Raw genomic sequence first — 21293 nt, forward strand, 5'->3', positions numbered from 1 at the left:
GCACGTCTACACTGCAAATGAAAACCTGCGGCTGATTCGGGCTCACAGGGCTCAGACTGCAGGGCTGTTTAACTGCCACAGGATCCCAGAGCTTGGGCTCCAGCCCCAGCGTCTACATCACAATTAAATGGCTCCGCACCCCGCGCCAGATGCAGATTTTTAATTGCAGTGTAGACACACCCTCTGTCTGAAATAGCTCACCAAGCCCTAAGTAGGCAGGGTCCTTTCCTTCCCATGCCACTATAAGTCTTCATTGCCCCGCCCAGAAGTACTGGGCATGGACGTCTGAGGTTGGCCTCCTCCTGGTCATCAGGTTTTCTCCAGGTTCCATCTCACCACAGGACTTTAATTGTCTCAGCACCTCTTTATATAGAGCCCATGCGACAAAGGTCAGAGACCATCACACGGATGTCCTGACATTCTCTAGATAGCAGCCTACTACTCACTATAGAGTTAGCAGCAGGAATCCAGGAAAGAGGTTCCTGCTGCCCATTTTCTGCCTGCCCCCTCCAAACATCACAGATACGGTAGAAGCGCGAGTAGTGCCAGCTAACTGTTGCCGTTGAGCTCTTACAGAACAGCCTGTAGACCACAGGAGTCCAGGTAAAGTTGGAGGCAAAGTGATGAGTCATTACCACTCAGGCCTTCCATTGCACAGCAGGGAAGGGTATGAAATATAGCAGCCAGCACTGGTGGGGCCATCCAAAATACAAGTGATGAACACTGAAAAATGCTGATGTTTTCCTGCATTGCGGGGTCCCTCCCTGCAGGAAATAATGTATTGTAACAGAGTTCCTTGGCTTCCTGCAAAATCCCACTGCACAAGGCAGCACTTGCCTCAGCCCTCCACGCAACGGCACAATAGCTGGTGACTCAGTCACAATACGTTTTACTTCATCTGTGGGGAGCGGTGCCAGTGGGTTGACAATGGAAGCCAGCGTGACCACCACCCCTTTCCAAAATAGTGCTCCTGTGGAAACTCCCAGCAGATGTTTCAATGGACCTGGCAGCTGGATTAATTTTTTTAAACTTTTCTTTAAGGTTAGGGATGAAGGTCTGGGCCTCAATGCACAAAAGCAGTTGTGTGTCTGGAAAAATCAGAGCAACTCACAAAGCAGGAGTTTGGTGCCTAAGTTCCTATCCAATGCGTGGGAAGAGATAGGCGCCTTAGACTGCAATTCACAAAAGCCAGCATGCTAGGCCGGGAACTGCCTAAGCTAGCCAATGGGAGACGCAAAGGACAGGGTCCAAGGAAATGTCCTCTCTCTGCTTGGGAGTCTCAGCTGTGAACCTTCTAGATAGAGTCACTCATGTTTGCTCCCTATTTTAAAGAGTCATTTGGGTCAGAGAAAGAACACACACAAGCTTGAGAATGACTGTATCCTCGTGATAACAGCATGCACGATGCACCCAGGATGTAGGAGACCCAGGCTCCAGTGCTCCTGCTCCAATGACTTCTTAATTATTTATCCAGAGTGAAATCAGCTTCAAAGGGAGAGACTGAGAAAGCCCAATCAGACCACCGCATAACCCAATGTTTAGAGCACTCCTCACCTAAGAAGTGACAGAGTGCTGTTCAGTCCCAGTCTTTTTAATCTCTCCTGAGATGGAAGCTGTTCCATACCCTTAGATAACAAAAGGGATTTTCTCTGTACTTTTCCCACTTTTAATATATCTTTCTTGAGATGGGGTGGCCAGACCTGCATGCAGTATTAAAGGTGTGGGCGTACCATGGATTTATATAGGAGCATTAAGATATTTTCTGTATTATTTTCTGTCCCTTTCCTAATAGTTCCTAATATAGTCAGTTTTTTTGACGACTCCTGCACATTGAGCAGATGTTTTCGGAAACTATCCATAATGACCACATTAAGATCGGCTAATTTACATTCCATCATTGTGTCTGTATAGCTGAGATTATGTTTTCCAACGTGTGGTACTTTGCATTTAACACTGAATTTTAGCTGCCATTTTGTTGCCTACTCACCCAGTTTTGCGAGATCCCTTTGTAACTCAGCTTTGGATTTCACTATCTTGTGTCATTTTGTATCATCTGAAAATTTTGCCACCTCACTGTTTCCCCGTTTCCAGATCATTTGTGAATATGTTGAACTGCCCTAGTCCCACTACAGATCCTTAGGGGACCCTGCTATTTACCTCTCTTCACTGTGAAAACTGACCATATATACCTTCCCTTTGTTTCCTGTCTTTTAACCAGTTACCAATCCATGAGAGAACCTTCCCTCTTATCCTATGACTGCTTACTTTGCAAAGAACCTTTGGAGAGGGACCTTGTCAAAAGCTTTCTGAAAGTCCAAGGACACTATATCTAGAAAGCCCCACACTAGCACGACCAGGGACAGCTGCCGATGAGTTTGGTGCCCACTCCGGTGGGCGGAGCTGGGGGGGTATAGCTACACCAGAGGAGTTCCTGGCACATGGTGCTGGCTCCTGGGAGCAGTGGCCCGACATGCTGCTGTTTTCACTACTTGCAGTTCACAGTGGAACCCTGCAGCTCCGCGGATACTGATTTATATTTGCAGATATGAATTTTGTATCCACGCAGGGCTCTAGCGAAGAGGCGCAAGTGGCAGGAGGCCTTGGAGGGAGAGAGTGGAGTGGGAGTGAGCCTTGGGGGCGAAGCTGGGGTGGAGTGTGGACGGGGCCTTAGGGGGAGGAGGCCAAGTGGGGGCAGGCCTCAAGGCAGAGCAGGGGGCATGGCCCCCCACTTCTAGGGGGCTTCTGGCACTTCCACACAGCCTCCCCAAATGCAGGAGTCACATGCTGCCCATGCAGCTGATGTAAAGTGATATATGTCAACTGATGTCAATTGGAGTTGTGCTGCTTTTACACCAGTGGAAGGTCTGAGCCACAGTTTAGAACAGAGGTTTGCAAACTGGGGAGGGCATGAGAAGCTTTAGAAAAAATAAAAGACCTTAGGGCGCACGAATAACTAGCAAAGCAGATTCCTCCAGACATATCAGGTTCTCAGTTGGCGCTGTGCATTTTGACAGACTTCTGTTTAAGCTTGCATGGCATTGTACAAACTCATTGCCCGCCGTACATTAGTTTGTTTTCTATGACGGGGTGTGCACATTTAATTGTAAGCATGGGCCACAATCACAGTTTTGCTTTTGCTCTTTTACAGTGGATTGTTGTTGTCTCGTTCATGCAACAGAAAGAAGAAAAAAAAAGAACCACAACTCAAATGAAAAACAGAGCCGAAACTGAATCAAGTGAAGCACCGCCAGCGCATATATCGCTGTATGTATTTGTGTGGCAGCATAAACTACTACAGACACAAAGAAGGGGGCGTGATCAGATACATTTGAGAACCACAGGTCTAGAATATGGCCTAGTATGTTCCCCCACAAACCCACCTGAAGCAATAGCCTGCTTAGCTTTCAACACCCATTCCATTTAAGGGCATTTCTGGAGCAGAGATTTCCTGTGGGCTTGTCTACACTGTGGGATCAGATTTTCAAAGATACTCAGCACTCACAATTGGGGCAATTATTTTCAATGAGTTTAGCTCTTATTCAGGCACCCAGGTGAAGAAACCAATGGATGCTGGGCAATTCTGAAAGTCTGGTCACTTCATTTAGGTACCTATTTGGGTCCTGAGCGCCTTTGAAAATCTGGTTCCACAGCTTCCAGGATCCCAACAAGGGCAGTCAGGGCCAAGGGTCAGAGCCAGGGCAAACCTGAGGCTAGGAGTAGCCGAGGAGTTTGTAGTCAGGTTCCAGGCCAGAGTCGATTCAGAGTCCAAGTCAGGTTTCAGGGTCCAAGACATGAGGCACACTCCAGATCAAGTCGAGATCAAAGCCAGAAATTCCAGAGCAGACCCACTCATGGCATCTAAAGAAGGTCCACACTGTTACTTGGACACCTCCTGGAGTGCCCCTTGGGCTTATATAGGGCAGGGAGCCAATCAGAAGCCATGAAGCTGCTGTCTGTCAGGCACTTGAGGCGGAACTTCTGATGTCTGTCCAAAGAGGGTCATGGGAAGTGGAGCCCAAACTCATTACAGGTGGGAAATGAGTTACCTAATCAGTCTACAAGCCTGGGTTCTAGACCCACAGGGCCTTCCAATAACTGTATCAAAGGAACTCAGCTAGTAAATTGCTTTACAACAAGATTGTAGAGGGGACTGTCCGACTAACCATGTTAAGGAATCTACATTACAATCCTCGCCTGCAGGACTGAACCTGGCCTTTAGCATGTTCAGTACAAACAGCCCCTCTCTCCACAGTTCAGGAAAAGCCATGTCCTTCACATCATCCTAACACAGCTGCACATTTTATCGTGCAACCATTGTTGACGGACGCTAGCAGGGCTGAATTTGTTAGAAACTGGGGGTCGGGCGGGAAGAAAGATATGTCTTTGGACTCTGGCCACCCATCTGCACATGCAGTGGATGCTTTGCACACAGATGGACCATCTCACATCTTGTTCCTTGGCAGTGGATTCTAGCACTCTCTGAGTAGACTTACCAGTGCTGTACCTGCCAGAATACATAACACAGGCTTTAACAATATTAATTTAATTAAGAACTTGATATGGACAGGGACAGATTGCATAGTAGGTTATCTATTCATGACAGTATATTAAATTCATTGTGGGCCCAATGCAAAGCCAGTGGGAATCTGTGCATTAAGTTCAGTGGCCTTTGGATTGGATCCTAGCGACCTTACTGGCAATTAATGGGATAGCCCTTGGCCCTTTGCTGAACTGTGCTGCCCCTTATCCTTGGAAGCCTCCCTCTGTCTATGTGCCAAGCAGCTTCATTCTTCTCCTCCAAAGCCTTCCTAAAAAGACAATGCTTATGTGAAGCCTTTTAAGCAGGACCATGTCCTAAATTCGGACACCAGCTCCAACTCCTGTCGAAAAAGTCTGCTATTTGTGTCTGATTTGTTTCCTCTGCCTGTCTCTGAACTCCGTTAAAAGCCTCTTGGACCAGGGACAGCGCTTTATTCATCTGCAAAGCACTGAGCATAGCATCAGTGCCCAGTAAGGGCCAGAGTCTACTGTTCAGCAGACCCCTTATGCCACTGGCTTCAATGGGACTAATCACAAAGCAAGGTGCTATTCAGCATGAATAAGGGTATCTGAATCTGGCCCTAAGTGATTAATCAGAATAAGGCCAGGCCTACACAAAACCTTTTAAAATAATTTTCCGTTTGGGTAATTAAGACTGTATTAAAGATTGTGGAGGCCCTTGAAAGATTCAAGCCTTCATTAAGTTCACAGATGTTTGGATGCTTATTCAAACATCTGGGTGATTGACATTTTTGCAATTTTGCCATTTTGCCATGAAATTTCAAAATTCAAAACAAAAAAAAATCAGGAAAAATTATTTCAAAAACCCTATTCTCAGTTGCTCCTGACTCAAAAAATATTCCTTTCCCATCCCATTCCATTTTTCTATCAGCTTCAAAATCTGAAATGTCAACGTTTCAAATTTTTAAAAAATGGGAAAACATTTTCATATTTTTGTTTAGTTTTCCTCCTTTTTGATCAGCTCTAACCCTAACATCATCACTCCTCTCTGAAATGCTGGGTCTATAAGTCGTGCTATAAGAAAAGCCTATCTTTTGGTGTTGAGCCCCATTCAGGGCCATGGAATCCAGAGGAACATGAAAACGAAAAACTATTAACATTCCAGGACCTGAAAGATTCGCTTGGACTTTTGGATGATGGTTCACACTGGCTCTTGCTTTGTCTGAACTGGAGACAAGATGAATGACTAATGATTGGAGAAAACGTGGAGAAGACAGGGCCAGGGGACTCACCACAGAGATCATCATGTCCCTTGGCATTAATGACATGGGGCTGGCTTCTACAGCTCATGGACTCATAGCTCAGTAGATTGAGCCTTGTTTTAGTGGAAAAGTTGTGCATGAGGATAGAAGACGACTGTCCTTCGCACCCCTGGGGGTTCCACTGCAGACTGAGGGCAAAATTTGGCCTGCAATATGTAACAAGTGCTACAAAACCTTGACTGATTCTCTTTGGTGCTTACTTTCCGGTGTTTGTTAAAGGTGCTGGAGTCTAGTCCTTTCTTAGTGGTACCTTTTCTGTGGCATAGCATGGGCAGCAGTAGTGCAAACTTCCTGCTCCTTTCCTCTGCCAACACACCTCTGCTAGCTGAGGGGATGGCTCACTTTCCATGCTCATTCAAACTTTGTCCTCTCTGCTGAGACTACCACCCAGGGTGCTGACTAAGGAGGTGGTTTTGTTACATGGACACGAGGCCACGGAGAATTGGAGAGAGGCCACCAACGCATTGCACATAGGTCACCAAACAGCTATCACATGGTAAAGATTTAGCATCATTTCTGACCTGGGTTGAATTCAAAATAGCAAACAAAGCCTTGCCTGATATTTTCTTATTGTTTTTTGGCAATTTCTCACTACGCGTTCCTTTCAGTGTAGAAACGTGACCTTGAGTTTGGTCCTAGAAGTTCCAATTGCATATTTTTCTTATCTTTGCTAGGTCTGGCATGTTAAGCTTGAATTTGCAGCTGGTGGCAGGCGGAGGGGAGTCAGGACAGATTTAGTCCTTCATATTAGTTAAATATAAAGAGCATCTTGGGGTCCCATAGCGAGCACTTCAAATAGCATAATAATAAGACAGACATGAGGGTCTAACCTTTCCACAAACAACATTGCCGATGGATCCTTTGGTGACTTATAGCTCCTGCCTTCCTGTGATTGAAATGTTGAGAAGCCCTGCTTCCTTGAGTAAACAGAAGATAGGCTTTACAAAATGAAGCTCATCTGACTTCTGTGAATTCTGGCAGAGCAGCTTGAAGAATAGAACTATGCATCTTAGGCAAAGAAAACACTGTCTAAACCAAAATATTTTTTCTGTCCCATATGGAGTACAGCATGCACTCAAGAGTCAAGAGCTCTTCTAAAAAAATAGAAGAAAAGCCAATAACTCATTTCTCAAGGTGACATGCAGTAATGTATGGTTTTCTTTTCTGGATTTATTTGAAATCAAACATTTTCCAGAAAGCATAAGATCACTGATCTATGGCTAAGGCTGATTCAGATGATCTGATTTCAATTCCTGGCTCTGCCACAGACTTCCTGAGCAAGACACATAAATCGCTCGGTGCCTCAGTTTCTCTATCTGTAAAATGGGGATAGTAATCCTCCTTTTCTCCCTCCCTTTGTCTGTTTTTTCTATTTGGATTGTAAACTCTTTGGAACAGGGACTGTCTCTTACTGTGTAACTGTACAGCACCCAGCAGAATGGGGCCCCAATCTTGGCTGGAACTTCTAAATACTATAGTAATCGATAATAATGATGGCTTCTGAACAATAGCAAGAATTATTTCCAGTATGGGCTGGTTCTGAGGTGTTTAAATAAACTTTCTCCTTCTTTGCAAACATATTCATTTCCTCCTTTTCTTTTTTGGTGATAGGCTATCCCTGCTGACCCCCATACTGCAAGTGTTTGGGGGATAAGATCGTCTTGTGTCCTCTGGCACGCTGCAGGCAGTGAGCAGGGCCTGGGCTGTACCTGGAAGAATTCTCTCAAGAGAAGTTTTAGCTTCCCAGGACTGCATGCCAGAGAGAGAACCCCTTCCAAAGGGCGCAGTTTGCTTCTCCAGCTCTTGAAGTCTTCAAAAACAAGACTAGGTTTCTTTCTGGAAGATCTGCTTTAGTCAAACAATTACTGGGTTCAATACAAGAGTTACTAGATGCATGGGCGGTGGGTGACGCTTCCCTAGAGAGAGGCTAGCTCCCTGTGCCACCTCTTCCACCCGCGGCTCCATCCACACTCCACCCCCAGCCCCACCCCTTCCCCCGAAAAATTGTTGGCAATTGCAGACACTTTAATTTCTTCTATTTTTTTAAAATAGCAAGACGTCATTGAAATGGTTCTCAAAAGAAAAACTGTCAATACCATTCTGATGCTTTCAATCAAACTTTTGAAAAATATTTTTTTTAATTGCAAAAGGATTTTAAAAAAAAAATAAAAATAAAAAAGTGGGCCCATTTTGGACACTGGGAAATTAAAACAACTTTTGTTATTTTACATTTATCTTCAAATTAGGCTTTCATTTTTCTGAGCTCCAGTATTCAGGGTTAGCTTATTATTTATTCATATTTCTGTAGCACTGAGGAGCCCCAGTCATGGACCCAGACTCCATTGTGCTAGGCCCTGTACAAACAAAGAACAAAAGACCTGTATTGCTGCTTCATTAACTTTTATGGCAATTACATGTGGGCACATGGAAGATAATAGTAACATCTCCACCCTGATCCTGCAATGAGCTCTGCATGGGCGGAATTCTGTGTCCCATGTGGAGTTCCACTGAAGTCAATGAGACTCTGCCCAGACACAGGAGTCTGCAGTGAATTCATTTCTGAACCAAGGCAGTCAGTATCTATTGCTATGACTGTCCCAGCTATGATCTGTTCTGTAATACGATTGTGAATTAAAGACCCCCTACTGATACACAATAGACCATACCAGCTTCAAAGGATTTCCTCTGCATTTCATCTACATCTCATTGATATGCTATTCTTTCAATCCAGCCCCATAGCAATGTCATTCTCCAATGTGGCATGTGCCTCTGTAATAATTTTGAAATTAAAATGGCACTATGAAACACAGTCATTATTTAAAGATAAATGACTATCTGCCCGTGCAAAAGGTTTTCTTACAGTCTATCTGATTGCACTGTAGTCTTCTCTCCCTCCCACCCCTTCCATTAAACCTCTTTCTTGAGTCTGCATTGTTTATAAGGAAAAGGAGAGGTCACAGCACATTTGCTGTTGCCATGAACTAAGCCCCCACCAAATGGCATAGGAGACACACAAAAATTCCTTTGACAGAAAAGTTTGGATGATCCTTATCTCTTCACTCATACTGTGCAAGCTCTCTCCTTTCTGAGGAGTCTGCTGTTTTTGGAGCCTTCCCTTGGCTTCCCACATCACTCCCACCAGCTGGAAAACTGAAGGGTGGCCAGAGCTTCCCCCAGATCTCATGTAACAGTGTAAAGAACCCCGTGGAAGAGAGTTGAAGAGGGGGCTCCTCACTGTAGCTGGCATCCATTTGCTCCTCTGCTCCCTAAATAGGAAAAGCTATCAAAATGAGTCTTCTGTGTCAGCTACTGGGAAGCTCAGACAGTCATGCTCTGGACATGAAGGTACCAGAAGGAGCTTTTTTTTTTTTTTTTTTTTTTTTAAGGAAAAAGATGGTGCAGTAGTTAGAGTTTTAGCTGAGGAGTCCAGAGACCTGAATTTAATTCCCTTATCTGTCAAAAACTTCCTCTGTGACTTTGTGCTTCAGTTCCCCATCTGTAAAATGGGGATATAATAGCACTCTCCTGCCTCCTGGGGGCTTTGTGAAGACAAATCCCTTAAAGATAGGCTGGTGCTCAAATGCTATGGTAACGAGGGCCAAAAAAGTACGTAAGGTAGACAGAAACTCCCGCCCAAATTTGTAAGCTTCTGCAACTCCAATGGGAGACTTTGTTCCCCTATAGTGGCTAGAGTTTGCAAAGAGATTTTAGGAGTCTGCTAGCTTTGTCCACCTAAAAGCCCTGAGCCATAGGTTCACGCAACAGCATGGCATATGCCTGTAGATACAAAGGTCTTGGGTTCAATCCCTGTAGATAATCTGACGCAGGGCATTGTTACCCATGTATGCTTCTGGGGTGGGGGAATGGCTTGCTCACCTAATCTCCCAAATGACTACAGCAAATTGGGTTTGTGTACACATCTCTAAATGCACACTGACTATGGTGGGATTTATGTCTAAATCAAGAATGCACAAGGGGCAGCACTTTGGCCTGAATTCTTGAATGTATTATTTGGTGTATTCAAAGGAACCCTTGTGTGCATTCCCAGGAACAACCCTGTGTCAGAGTCACTATGGATTTTGCTTCTGTCAGCAATAAAAGTCAAAATCAAAATGTTGTTTGAAAAAAGCAGCTGCTTGGGAAATAATGGTGCCCCGAAGCCATCTGCTTTTTGCTTGCTACTCTCTGGAATGCTTTTTGATCCACCTCCTCTAAGCTGAGAATGACACAGTCACAATATATGTCCCTGCAGATCAAGAAGAGGAAACACAAGAGATCTCAAGAGGTTAGGGGTCACGTCTGGAAGCCTTTCTCCACAATGATGAAGACTAGAATTTTTTTTTAAATGAAAACTGAGATTCTCACATAATCCCATGACTCCAAGAACTGGGCCATTAAACAAAACCCACCACCAAATATTGATTCACAATAAAAATCAGAAAGTTGGCAACACTTCTCCCTACAATCTAATTACTTAACAGAACAAGTGCATCCCCAGAAGCTAATGTTCCCTCATGGACACGCTGGTCCAGACTACATACTGCAGAACCTGCTGCATATTTGTGCTGGTGTTGAAATGAGCATCAAACTCACACTGACTTAAATCCAAGAGCGAACAGCATTGCCTAGTGAGTCATGAGTAGGGATTTGTGCTGTTATAATGAGTGTAAAAGCATACAGTCAGCATGTAACTACGGAAAAAGTCATTTAACTATTGAAGGAAACGCAAAACAATAAGCACAGAGATAAGAAATCCACCCAGTTAGACCTCTCCAGGGCATAGCTCCACCCTCCTCCACCCCTCTATCCAAGCAGCCCTCCACCCCATCATCTTTGAGGCTTTGTCCTCTCAAGGTCACACCACTGTGTCTGTGGCAGGAGATTTTCTTAGTACAGAACAAAAATATTTGTCGTACATTAGTGCAAACCCAGTAATTTAGATGCCAGAGCCTCAGGTGGCATTAATCAGTGCAGCTCCACTGAAGTCAATAGAATCATAGAGTCATAGAAATGCAGGGCTGGAAGGGGCCTCAGGCAGTCATCGAGTCCTGCCCCTGCGCTGTGGCAGGACCAAGTAACCTAGACCATCCTTGATGAACCTGTTTTTAAAAACCTCCAATTATGGGGATTCCACAACCTTCCTTGGAAGCCTAGTCTGGAACTTAACGACCCTCTTAGAATTAGAAAGTTTCTCCTAATATCTAACCTAACTCTCCCTTGCTGCAGATTAAGCCCATCACTTCTTGTCTTATCGTCAGTGGGCACGGGGAGTAACTGATCACTGTCCTCTTTATAATAGCCCTTTACATATTTGAAGACTTTTCAGGTCCCCCCAGTCTTCTTTTCTCAAGACTAAACATGCCCAGTTTTGTTTTTTTTTAACCATTCCGCATAGGTCAGATTTTCTAAACCTTTTAGCATTTTTGTTGCTCTTCTCTGGACGCTCGCCAGTTTGTCCACATCTTCTCCTAAAGTGCGGCTCACAAAATTGGACACAGTGCCCCAGATGAGGCCACATCAGTGCTGAGTAGAGCAGGACAATTAACTCCCATGCCTTATATACGACACTCCTGTTAATACAACCCAGAATGATATTTGCCTTTTTTGCAACTGCATCACATTGTTGGCTCACAGTCAGTTTGTGACTCCCTGTACCCCCTTTCAGCAGTACTATCCCCTTATTTCCATTTTATGTTTGTGCATTTGATTTTTCCTTCCTAAGTGAAGTACTTTGCATTTTTCTTTATTGAATTTCATCTTCTTGGATTCGGATCAATTCATCAAATTCGGTTTGAATTCTAATCCTGTCCTCCAGAGTGCTTGCAACCCCTCCCAGCTTGGTCTCATGTGCAAGTTTTATAAGCGTACGCTCCACTCCATTATCCAAATCCATTTATACAAATATTGAATAGTAGCAGACCCAGGACTGACCCTTCCAGGACCCCAGTAGATACCCTCACCCAGTTTCACAGCAAACCATTGATACATACTCTTTGAGTAGGGTCTTTTAACCAGTTGTGCACCCACCTTATGGTAATTTCATCTAGACCACATTTCCTTAGTTTGCTTGTGAGTATGTCATCTAGGACTATGTCTTACTGACACCCTGTCAAAGAAGGATACAAGGTCAGTTTGGCATGATTTGTTCTTGACAAATACATGCCGGCTGTTCCTTATAACCCTATTATCCTTCAGGTGCTTATAAAATGAATTGTTTAATAGTTTGTTTCAGTATCTTTCCAGGTATTGAAGTTAGGCTGACCGGTCTATAATTCTCTGGATCCTCTTTGTTCCCCTTTTTAAAGACAGGAGCTATGTTTGCCCTTCTGCAGTCATTTGGAACCTCACCCTAATTGCTAACGGTTCTGAGGTTGCTTCAGCTAGTTCCTTAAGTATCCTAGGATGAATTTCATCAGGACCTGCTAACTTGAATACATCTAAATTACCTGAATATTCTTTAACCTGACATTTCCCTATTTCGGCTGGCATTCCTTCCCTAGCCACAATAATTCTGTGCCAATCTACAGCAGCTGAGGATGGTCTTTCATGAACCAGTAGTCAATGGAAACAGGGAGGTAATTTCTTACTTGAGCATTCCTTAGCCATGCTAAAAAACTAAATAATCTCATTGTGCTAGGGGATAGGAACCAGAAAGTGACCCTGACTAATCTATTTAAACTGTCCAAACTGAATGTCAAGGAGTCAAAAAAAGAGTTACTTTCTTCTAATACTGAACAAGTAACTTTGTTGAAACAATATGATTCCTACACTTATTCTCTCTCTCAGCTTCACTTCAGAACTTTGGTCTAGAATCTTCCCCAAACTCCCTCCTGTCCAGTTTCCTGCTACAGATTTAAAGAAATGGTGCATATATCCTCACGTGGAGTGAAATGAAAAAGGGAAAGATATAGCACAAATGATGATGACCTTACATTTATTTAATGAAGCCCTTAACAAACCAGATTTGCCAAAGCAGCAAAGAATCCTGTGGCACCTTATAGACTAACAGACGTTTTGCAGCATGAGCTTTCGTGGGTGAATACCCACTTCTTCGGATGCAAGTGGAGATTTGCCAACTATGCATAGGTAGACACAACTGGGATGAAACACGGCAGGAAGCAATTCAGGGCCAGAGTGAAGACTATCATAACTGGCTGAAACTGCAGGAGAAATTTAGGTGGAGAGAACATGACAAACAGCTGGGAAGTTTGTCAAGATACCAGAGTTGAAATCCCTAATCTTGCAAAAAGTTCCAGAGGCTTACATGATCAGAAGTGTCTGGGTTTTCCATCTAATGTGAAAGACAGAACTTTCTTACACCCCCGTGCTGCTCTTTAATGCCACAATGGGGCATGGGAGATACAATATTCAGAAGGGTTGTTTGGTTGGTTGTGTTGAAAAACTGCCTGATTTTGAGTTTCTGAAATGCTTTTTAAGTAGAAGCAACTTGAAGAAATGTGTTACAATTTTCCAAAGAAATTTCAAATGAAAAATGTGGTTCGCTAATGAAAGGACTAGGAACATTTTGTGACTCTGATTTTCTAATTCCCTGCTAAGTTGGTTGTGTAATTAACATGGCTGCTCAGGGCCATGATACACCAAACTTTGTAAGGTGCTCAATAGTGCATCAGGTATACCATGGCTCAGAGGTAAATGTTGCCAGTTGCCATATCCTATAGGCTCCTGCCCCCATGGGTCCCAGTCAGCATTCATATGGCTAAAGTGATTTTATACTAGGGCTGGCACGAAAGAGAGAGGTTGCAAATAGGTACAGTAGCATATGCAGGTAAAATATAATCATGCCTAGCTTGGCCCCTATGGGCAGTCCAAGAGACGGGTTAGGGCCCCTCACACTTAATGCCTATGGTGCTCTCTTCAATCCACTTCTCTGTTGGAGACCATTGGATAACTATGACAGAATACACTATATTCATACCCTATGCACTATTGGTAATAATCTTTGTACAAAGTATGCCTTGTAATTATGCCATTTGAAAACTTATAATTTTCTGGTCAGTATTGTCCTGGTAAACTCTGTGTGGTGATCTCGTATGTGAAGTTATAAGATTCCCCTGCATGGCGTTATTAACACATGTTCCAAACCCCAGAAGTTGGCAGACAAGACTGTTCTAAACAAAGGAAGGTGTGCTCTGCTTCATTTGCATTTAAGCAGGAAACAGAATCATCAAGCAGAAAGGGAAGACAAAGGATGTTCAAACAGGTGAAGTAAAACTGCAGGGAACATCCTTCCACACAGACTCTCTGGCTCTTAGTTCTCAGCTGCAAATGTTTTTCAAGAGTGGGAGTGAAAGTATAAAAAGGAGGGACAAACACCGCAAGGGACCCCTCTCTCTGTCCCTGCCCATCGCATTCACTGCACTTGAAGAAACAAAGAAAGCAGGGATTGAACTCAGGAGGAGGGGCCCTGACCTGAGAATTTTGTCAGTAATCTGTTGTGGTGAGAAACTTTGCTTAAGTCTGACCCAGTTTGTTAAGTTTGGCATTAGTGAACATCTTATCTTTATTTTTCTTGTAACCATTTCTGACTTTTATGCCTCACTTCAAATCTCGTTGTAGTTAATACACTTTTTTTACTGTTTTATACAATCCAGTTTGTTTAAACTGAAGTGTCTGAGTAACTATTTGAGATAAGAAGCTGGTATATTATTCCCTTAAAGGAATAACTCATTTAAAATATTTGTCCTGTCCAGGAGAGGGCTGGGAAGTACAGTACATACTTTTCTGGGGGAATATCTGGGACTAGGAGTGTTTTGGGGTCACCCTATAGAATAACCCAGGCTGATGAGAGCCAGAGCATAACCCACGTTCAGCTGGCAGGCTGCAGTTACACACACATACTCAGGGTGCAGCTTGCATGCTGGAAGGTTGTTTGTGAGCAGCCCAGATGGGAGCTGCTTCAGCAAGGCATTGTAAGGTGCCCAAGGTTGCAGGGCAGGGGTGACACAGCCCCTCCACACTGGTGTGGACTGTTCCCCGGTATGTCACAGTAACCTGCAGGCCTCCTGGAGAGGAGCAGTCCTTGGTGTGTCCCACTGGGTGCATTGTCCCCCGGCTGCTGTGGCAGCATTTCCAACCTGGCATCTGCTCGGAGGCTGCCCCAACTGCAGTGGCTATTAGGCTCAAAGGCCCCTTGCAGTCCCTGATTGTCCATTTACAAGGACAGTGCCTCTTCTCTTGGGTCCAATAGCCGGCCAGAGCTCACTGACCACTTCCCGGCTGACCCTTGGTACCCAGCCTCACCAGCTCCCATCCCTAGAACACATAAGAGCCTAAGTTAGCTACTGGCTCCATGTCTCAAGAGTTTCCCTCAGATCCCTCTCTGCTCAGCCCTCTGGTGGCAGGACCCCTGCTCATTCTCTGCTGCTTCCCACAAGTTCTGCACACCTCTGTGCCCTGCTGCAGTGCCTGCCACTCACAGCCTGCTCCCCATGTGGCTGCTCAGCTTCCCGACAGCCTGATTCCCTGCTCTGTTCCCAGCCTGCCATGCGGTCCCTCCAGCCAGCTCCTGTTTGCCATGTGGCTCCGCAGCCCTCCTCTCCACCCACGCCTTCCCCAAGCAAGAAAGGTCACGTTTGAGATCACGCCCTTTTCAGGTGTGTTTGTCTCCTCCCCTATTGGCTTGGCGAGAGGCATGTCTCTGCTCCCCCACACCGGAGGGCCTGAGGTCAAGGGGAAGGGGTTGACGATGGGAATAGTAGTTAATTTTCTGCTTAGTAGATTCCGGACGGCTGGTTGTTCACCAGCCAGACCCCCAGCACCACGGTCCCTGGTCCAGCAAAGCACTTGAGCACATGCGTAACGTGAAGCACGAGTCATCCCAATGAAGTCAATAGGACAATTCACATTCTTAAAGTTATGCACGTACTTAAATGCTTTGTGGGATTGGGGCCCAAGTCCCCAGTGGATCCCAAGAGCCCCACCAGCCCCTCCCGAGGGGAACCATAACAGCGCAAGTGCCTCTAGCGGGAAAAAAGAATCATCATCAGTATCTTTCACAGCCTTGGGGGCGGGGGGGGCTGATTCATAACGAGAAAGAGCTAGAAACTGAGGACTGTGTGCAAACAAAGCCTGATGCAGCCAATGGGAGTCTTTGCATGGATAAGGCCCTTATTTTCCCTTTGTAAATGAGAGCTGATATTTTGGGGGTACTGTTCTCCCCACCTCCACTTGAATCCTGCAGCTGTCCTGGCATCCACACTTAGGGGATGAAAACACCACAGGACACTTAAGTATGACTTCCAATTGAACTCTGCGCCTTATAAAACAAAGCTGTCATAAGAAGAGGCCATCTAACATGGGCCACACTTACCTCTGGCTTCGTCTTGACTTTCTGTTTATGTATGATTGTTTTACGAAGTCTACATTGAATAATGTTTGCTCAAGATAACTCCCTTGTTTATGTTGGATTCAGCGTGCTTTGATGACACAGGAAATAAAGCTTAAGCAATGCTTACCAGCTGGACTGTGACAGGTCTCTCATTTCTTCAGGGGCAATCCCGGTATACCTCAGACTATGTTCAGCCTAGGAAACACAGAACGGTATCCTAAGAGTTCAAATAAAAGCCAGGGAGCTCAGGAGGAAGGCTGCCACTCCACATCTAGCATGGCCTCTGGTTGAAAGCTATTGGAAAACATTCTGACCTGGGGAAAACCTGACAGAGACATCCTTGTTGTGAGTTTGCAAAGAAGGAAAAAACATTTCTGTTTTTGCCTTCACCTTTTTTTTGATAAAATACTAAACCTGTGATTCCCAGTGGAAGTGACCAAAGAGGAGCAGTGGCTTTAGGCAGGCAGCTGAGGGCTTACCTACACTTACTGGGGGATCAACAGGCAGTGATTGATGCATCATCTGTTGAATCATAGAATATCAGGATTGGAAAGGATTTCTGGAGGTCATCTAGTCCAACCCCTGTGCTTAAAGCAGAACCACTCCCCAGATAGATTTTTGCCCCAAATCCCTACAATGGCCCCCTGAAGGATTGAACTCACAACCCTGGGTTTAGCAGGCCAATGTGCAAGCCACTGAGCTATCCCTCCCCCTTGGGAAGACTTGCTAAATTGACTACCAGTTGCTCTCCCATCGACTCCTGTACTCCACTGGATCGAGAAGATGGACCCCGCGATAAGTAGATCTAAGCTACGTCAATTTGAGTTACACTATTAACATAACTCAAATTGCGTAGCTTAGATCGGCTTTCCGCTGTAGTGTAGACAAAGCCTGAGCAAGGGGTGATGTATAATATCTACCTACTCAGGAGTAGCTCTGGCAGGCAGACGCCCTTCTGAGTCACTGGACAACACCCCGCACCTCCCATAGAGTGCCTGAAGCCCAGACTTACACATTGGTGAGGGAATCCCTGCATTTGAGTTCCTATTACTCTAACTTCATTGCCATAAATTGCAGAGCCACGGGCTTGCTGGCCAAATTGATTAGCTAGGGAGCAAGTAAGCACCAGACTCAGCATACATGACAGCTCTTTAACTTGTGATCCTTGGTAATCACTTTCACATCTATGCAGGATCAAGCCCTTAACAAATAGATGTTTAAATTACAGTCCAGACTTGCAGATACCAGGACTGTGCAGTGGAAATTTTGCCATTAACTTCAATGGAAGCAGAGACAGGCCAACACTGAGTGCTTCTGAAAATCCAACCAGAGCTGCTTATTGCATCACAAAGGGACAAGGCGTGCTGAAATCGAGTGCCAAATTTTACCTCTGGCTCCAGATGCACATTTAGCATTGAGCTCAACAGGACTGCTTGAGTTCAGACATTTGCTGGGGTACAGTCCTCTGTCTAAACAAATATTAGTCTTTATAAAGGTTTGGTTTCACATCCCACAAATTTAGAAGCTTTAGTTCAGGATGGTTCTGATATTGATCCTTCCCTAATATAATTGTCCTGGGATCTGCCGAGCGATGACCACAGCATTTTCTGGCTTATAACAGACTGTTTTCTGACACATGTTAGCAGTAAAATTTTCTCTTCACTTGCACTGAATGACAGGTTCACAGATACCACTGACAGCCTTACCACTTTCACCACTCAGCGCACCAGGGAAACAGCTGAAATAAATCTCACTGTATTGGAGTGTTTAGAGATGGAATTTCTCTGTCGACAGATCAAGCTTTAAACTGATCTCTCTTCCTTATAGGACTGTATGCTCTTCCCCCAAATATATAATCCCTGGGATCTGACCCATCAAGTCAATGGGAGTAAAGGGTGATCAGCATGTCACAGGAATTGCTCAGCATCAGGGTCCATATGTATACATTTTCAGAGAAACGTATATCACATTAATAGTTTTGGGGTGTTTTGCCAATAAATTTTGATAGCAAATTGCAGTCTCTTTGGTGAATAGCAATTCTGGCTGATCACAGTTTACAGCTTTAAACTAAAGGAAACTATAAAACACTGGATGCAAATTGAGATGTCCTGACCCTCTGCCACACTGCTTCTGAGCTTGGTATAGTGGAGACTGCTCTGACGGGTCTTATCACACCTGATCAGGTCTGTACTATGGCTTACAACACACCCCTGTGAGCTAATGGTCACATTCCAATAGACCTAATAAAGAAACAGGAGGGACACTAAGGTGGAAATGTTGTCCTGTTTTTTGTTAACTCAAGATTACACATTTCAAAGAAAAATTTTGACAAACTTTCAATCTCAAGTGTTTTTTGACCAGTGATAGAGCTCGTTAAAAACAATGAAGAGTGTTTGCCGCTGATTACTATGCATGTGGTGCAATGGGAGAGCAAGTGGTTGTTTGAGGGCACAGCGAGGATGGAGATAAACAGCTGTTCCCCCCAAAAGGAGAGCAACACACAGATTTGTGAGCTGTGGTATATGTAGGGAACAACCAGGCCTCTTAGGCCAACTCCTGAAGTACAGTCTCATAGTGAGAGTGCTAATCTGTCACTTGGGACACCTGGGCTCAATTTTCTGCTCTGCCAAAGACTTCCTGTGTGGCCTTGGTCAAATCACTTAGCCCCATATCCTCAAACGTATTTAGATTTCTAATCCCCATAGAAATCAATGGGAGTTAAGCATTTAAATACCTTTGAAGATCTGGGCCTCAGTTCTCCACCCATAAAATGGGGATAATAGCATTTTCTGACCTCATATGGGTGTTGTGAGGGTAAAGATATTAAAGATTGTGAGGTGCTCAAGTATTGCAGTGAGTAGAGCTATAGTGTACCCCCAAAACTACTCTAGAAACACTACAGCAGCACCACTGCAATGTAGATTCTTACTAATGGGATGCAAGGGGGTTGCTATATTAAATCCACCTCTCCAAGAGACAGTAGCTAGGTTGACGGACGAAATCTGGACCTAGTGGTGTCTAGTCCAGGGCTTAGGTTGGATTAATTACGTCAGACGGGGTGTGATGTTTTTCACAGCCCTGAGCAATGTAGTTAAGCCAGCCGAACTTGGTAGTGTAGACCAGCCCATATAAGCCCCACAGACGGACTGACAGACAGAAGCAAACAATGGTAGAAACGGGTAAAACATCGGCCTTTCCTAGAAGGAAGGTGGTGGGAGGAATTGGCTGCATGTCCTTACACCTCCCATGACCACAACGGCCGTTTTCAGAAGTGTCTAGAACTAAAATGGGTTAACAGGGGGTCTGGCTCCTGCTGATAACTTGACAGGTTGATGTGGGAAGCAGCGGAGGACCCTGTCACAAAGTTAAGCCAGGGATTCATGTGGTCCTTTGTAGTCCACGCTCAATTCCCACAGCCTTTCTGTACAGACCAGCCTGCAACAGCCTGAAGCAAAGTCACCCATTTTAGGTCACACTGGCCATGTCTACACAACCTGGGGCAACGAAGCACCCAGCCTTGTGCTCGCTCTAGCGCTCTTAAAGGAGCCGTGTTGTAGACAGTGCTCTGACGTTGTGCCTCAGGCTCTGAAGCCTAGAGTGGGGGGTGGGCTTCTGAGCCTTTCCTCCAGCCCGAGCCGCAGCTTCAAAGTGCTGCCTGCGCAGCTCTTTTTAGAGTGCCAGGGTGAGCCCTGCATCCCTGAGTCTGAGACCCAGGCTGGGATGTTCACTGCCGTGTGGGCCACATAGACGTACCCATTCTGCCTTATAGCGTAGGGGACGCTGCTGGAGCCACACATGGCAGCAGGACGTCTGGGAGGCACCGCAATGCCCACCAGAGCCTTTTAGCTCTTGGGGGAGTTACCTGCTGTGTCATCCACAGCCAGGTGTGACATGCGCTCCTTGTCTCCCTGGACAGCTAGGTGCAGAGTCAGGGACCCGGCCATAACTCTGCCTCCTCCCCATCCCTTCCGGGGTGCTTGTGCTAGAAGGCTGTGTGCACTGATTCTTTAAATCCACAGCAGGAAGGCAGGCAGGAGGGAAGTTGGAGAAGATTCTTGCTGAAGCTTTAGTGAAGCAGAGAGAATCAGAGTCGATTTCGGGATAATCCTCTTTTCCTCGTTCTAATCAAATTCCTTGTTCAGTGCTGGAAGAAAGTCTTTTCAGCCTGCACCCCGACCCAAAAACCCTCTTTGCACATTTCTTCCAGGGTCAATACATAGTTTCAGCTGCTCCATCAGCATGTCTCTCTCTCCCTTGGTCTGTTCTCAGTTCCTGAGGAGGGTAGGTCTACACAGCACAGAAAAACCCACGGCAGGCCCATGCCATCTGACTTGGGCTCGGGCTGCGAGGCTGCTTCATTGCTGTGTAGATTTTTGGCTTTGGGCTGGAGCCCAAGCTCTGAGATCCTGCCACCTATCAGGGTCCTACAGCCGGGGCCTCAGCCCAAGCTCATATATCTACATAGCAGTGAAACAGCCCCGTGAGCTCGAGGCGGCTGGCACAGGCCAGCTGCAGGTGTCTAGTTACTTTGTAGAGGTAACCTCTGTGTTCTCTCCTCCTCCCCAACCCAGCTGGTCACAATACTCAGTGAAACCCTCTGCCCACCTGGCGCTCGTTTCTGGGCGTTCTGTGTTAGGTTCTGTTTTAGGTGTGGCCCCTTCACTCTCTCTTACAGACTTCAATGCAGAACCCATTCACATATCAGTTTAAAGAGGTTTTAACGCAGCCCATAACAAGGTCACACCCAGTTCACAATAATGAGGCCCACAATTGATGCCCATTTCGTAGCCCCCGCTGGCTCTTGTCTGTTTGTTAGATTGTAAGATGCAGTGACTGCATCTTCATATATGCTTCAACACTGCCAGCTCTCGGGATTTCCTTCTGGGTAATTCTGGCTGGGGCCAGGCCCAGTATCTCCATCAGGCGAAGTGCTCCAGCTTTCTGAATTTCAGCCCAAAGGAAGCCAGCAAAGCATCCCCCTGCCCTGGGGAGCTGAGAGGGACAACCGACACCATTCTTAAAGAGGAGGGTGTGTGGGGAGCAGAAAAGGCCCCGTTCTGTGAACAATGGGTCAATCTGCTCTCCTCTCTCCATTACCAGGCCTGGGAAGAGGGAGAGTAGAA

The 21293-nt window shown here is 45.5% G+C and overlaps 1 protein-coding gene across 2 annotated transcripts in view; it reads right to left on the reverse strand.

Moving 5' to 3' along the window:
- LOC123366223 (GDNF-inducible zinc finger protein 1-like) overlaps positions 1-21293 on the reverse strand; it is a 180569-nt gene that overhangs the window by 90668 nt on the left and 68608 nt on the right. For both annotated transcript variants that reach the window (XM_045009468.1, XM_045009467.1), the window contains exon 4: positions 16298-16365. In XM_045009468.1, the coding sequence (XP_044865403.1) occupies positions 16298-16365 (68 nt within the window). The remainder of the gene's footprint in view (positions 1-16297; positions 16366-21293) is intronic.

This window comes from Mauremys mutica, chromosome 3 (assembly GCF_020497125.1).
Source record: "Mauremys mutica isolate MM-2020 ecotype Southern chromosome 3, ASM2049712v1, whole genome shotgun sequence".
Classification (NCBI taxonomy): Eukaryota; Metazoa; Chordata; order Testudines; family Geoemydidae; genus Mauremys; species Mauremys mutica.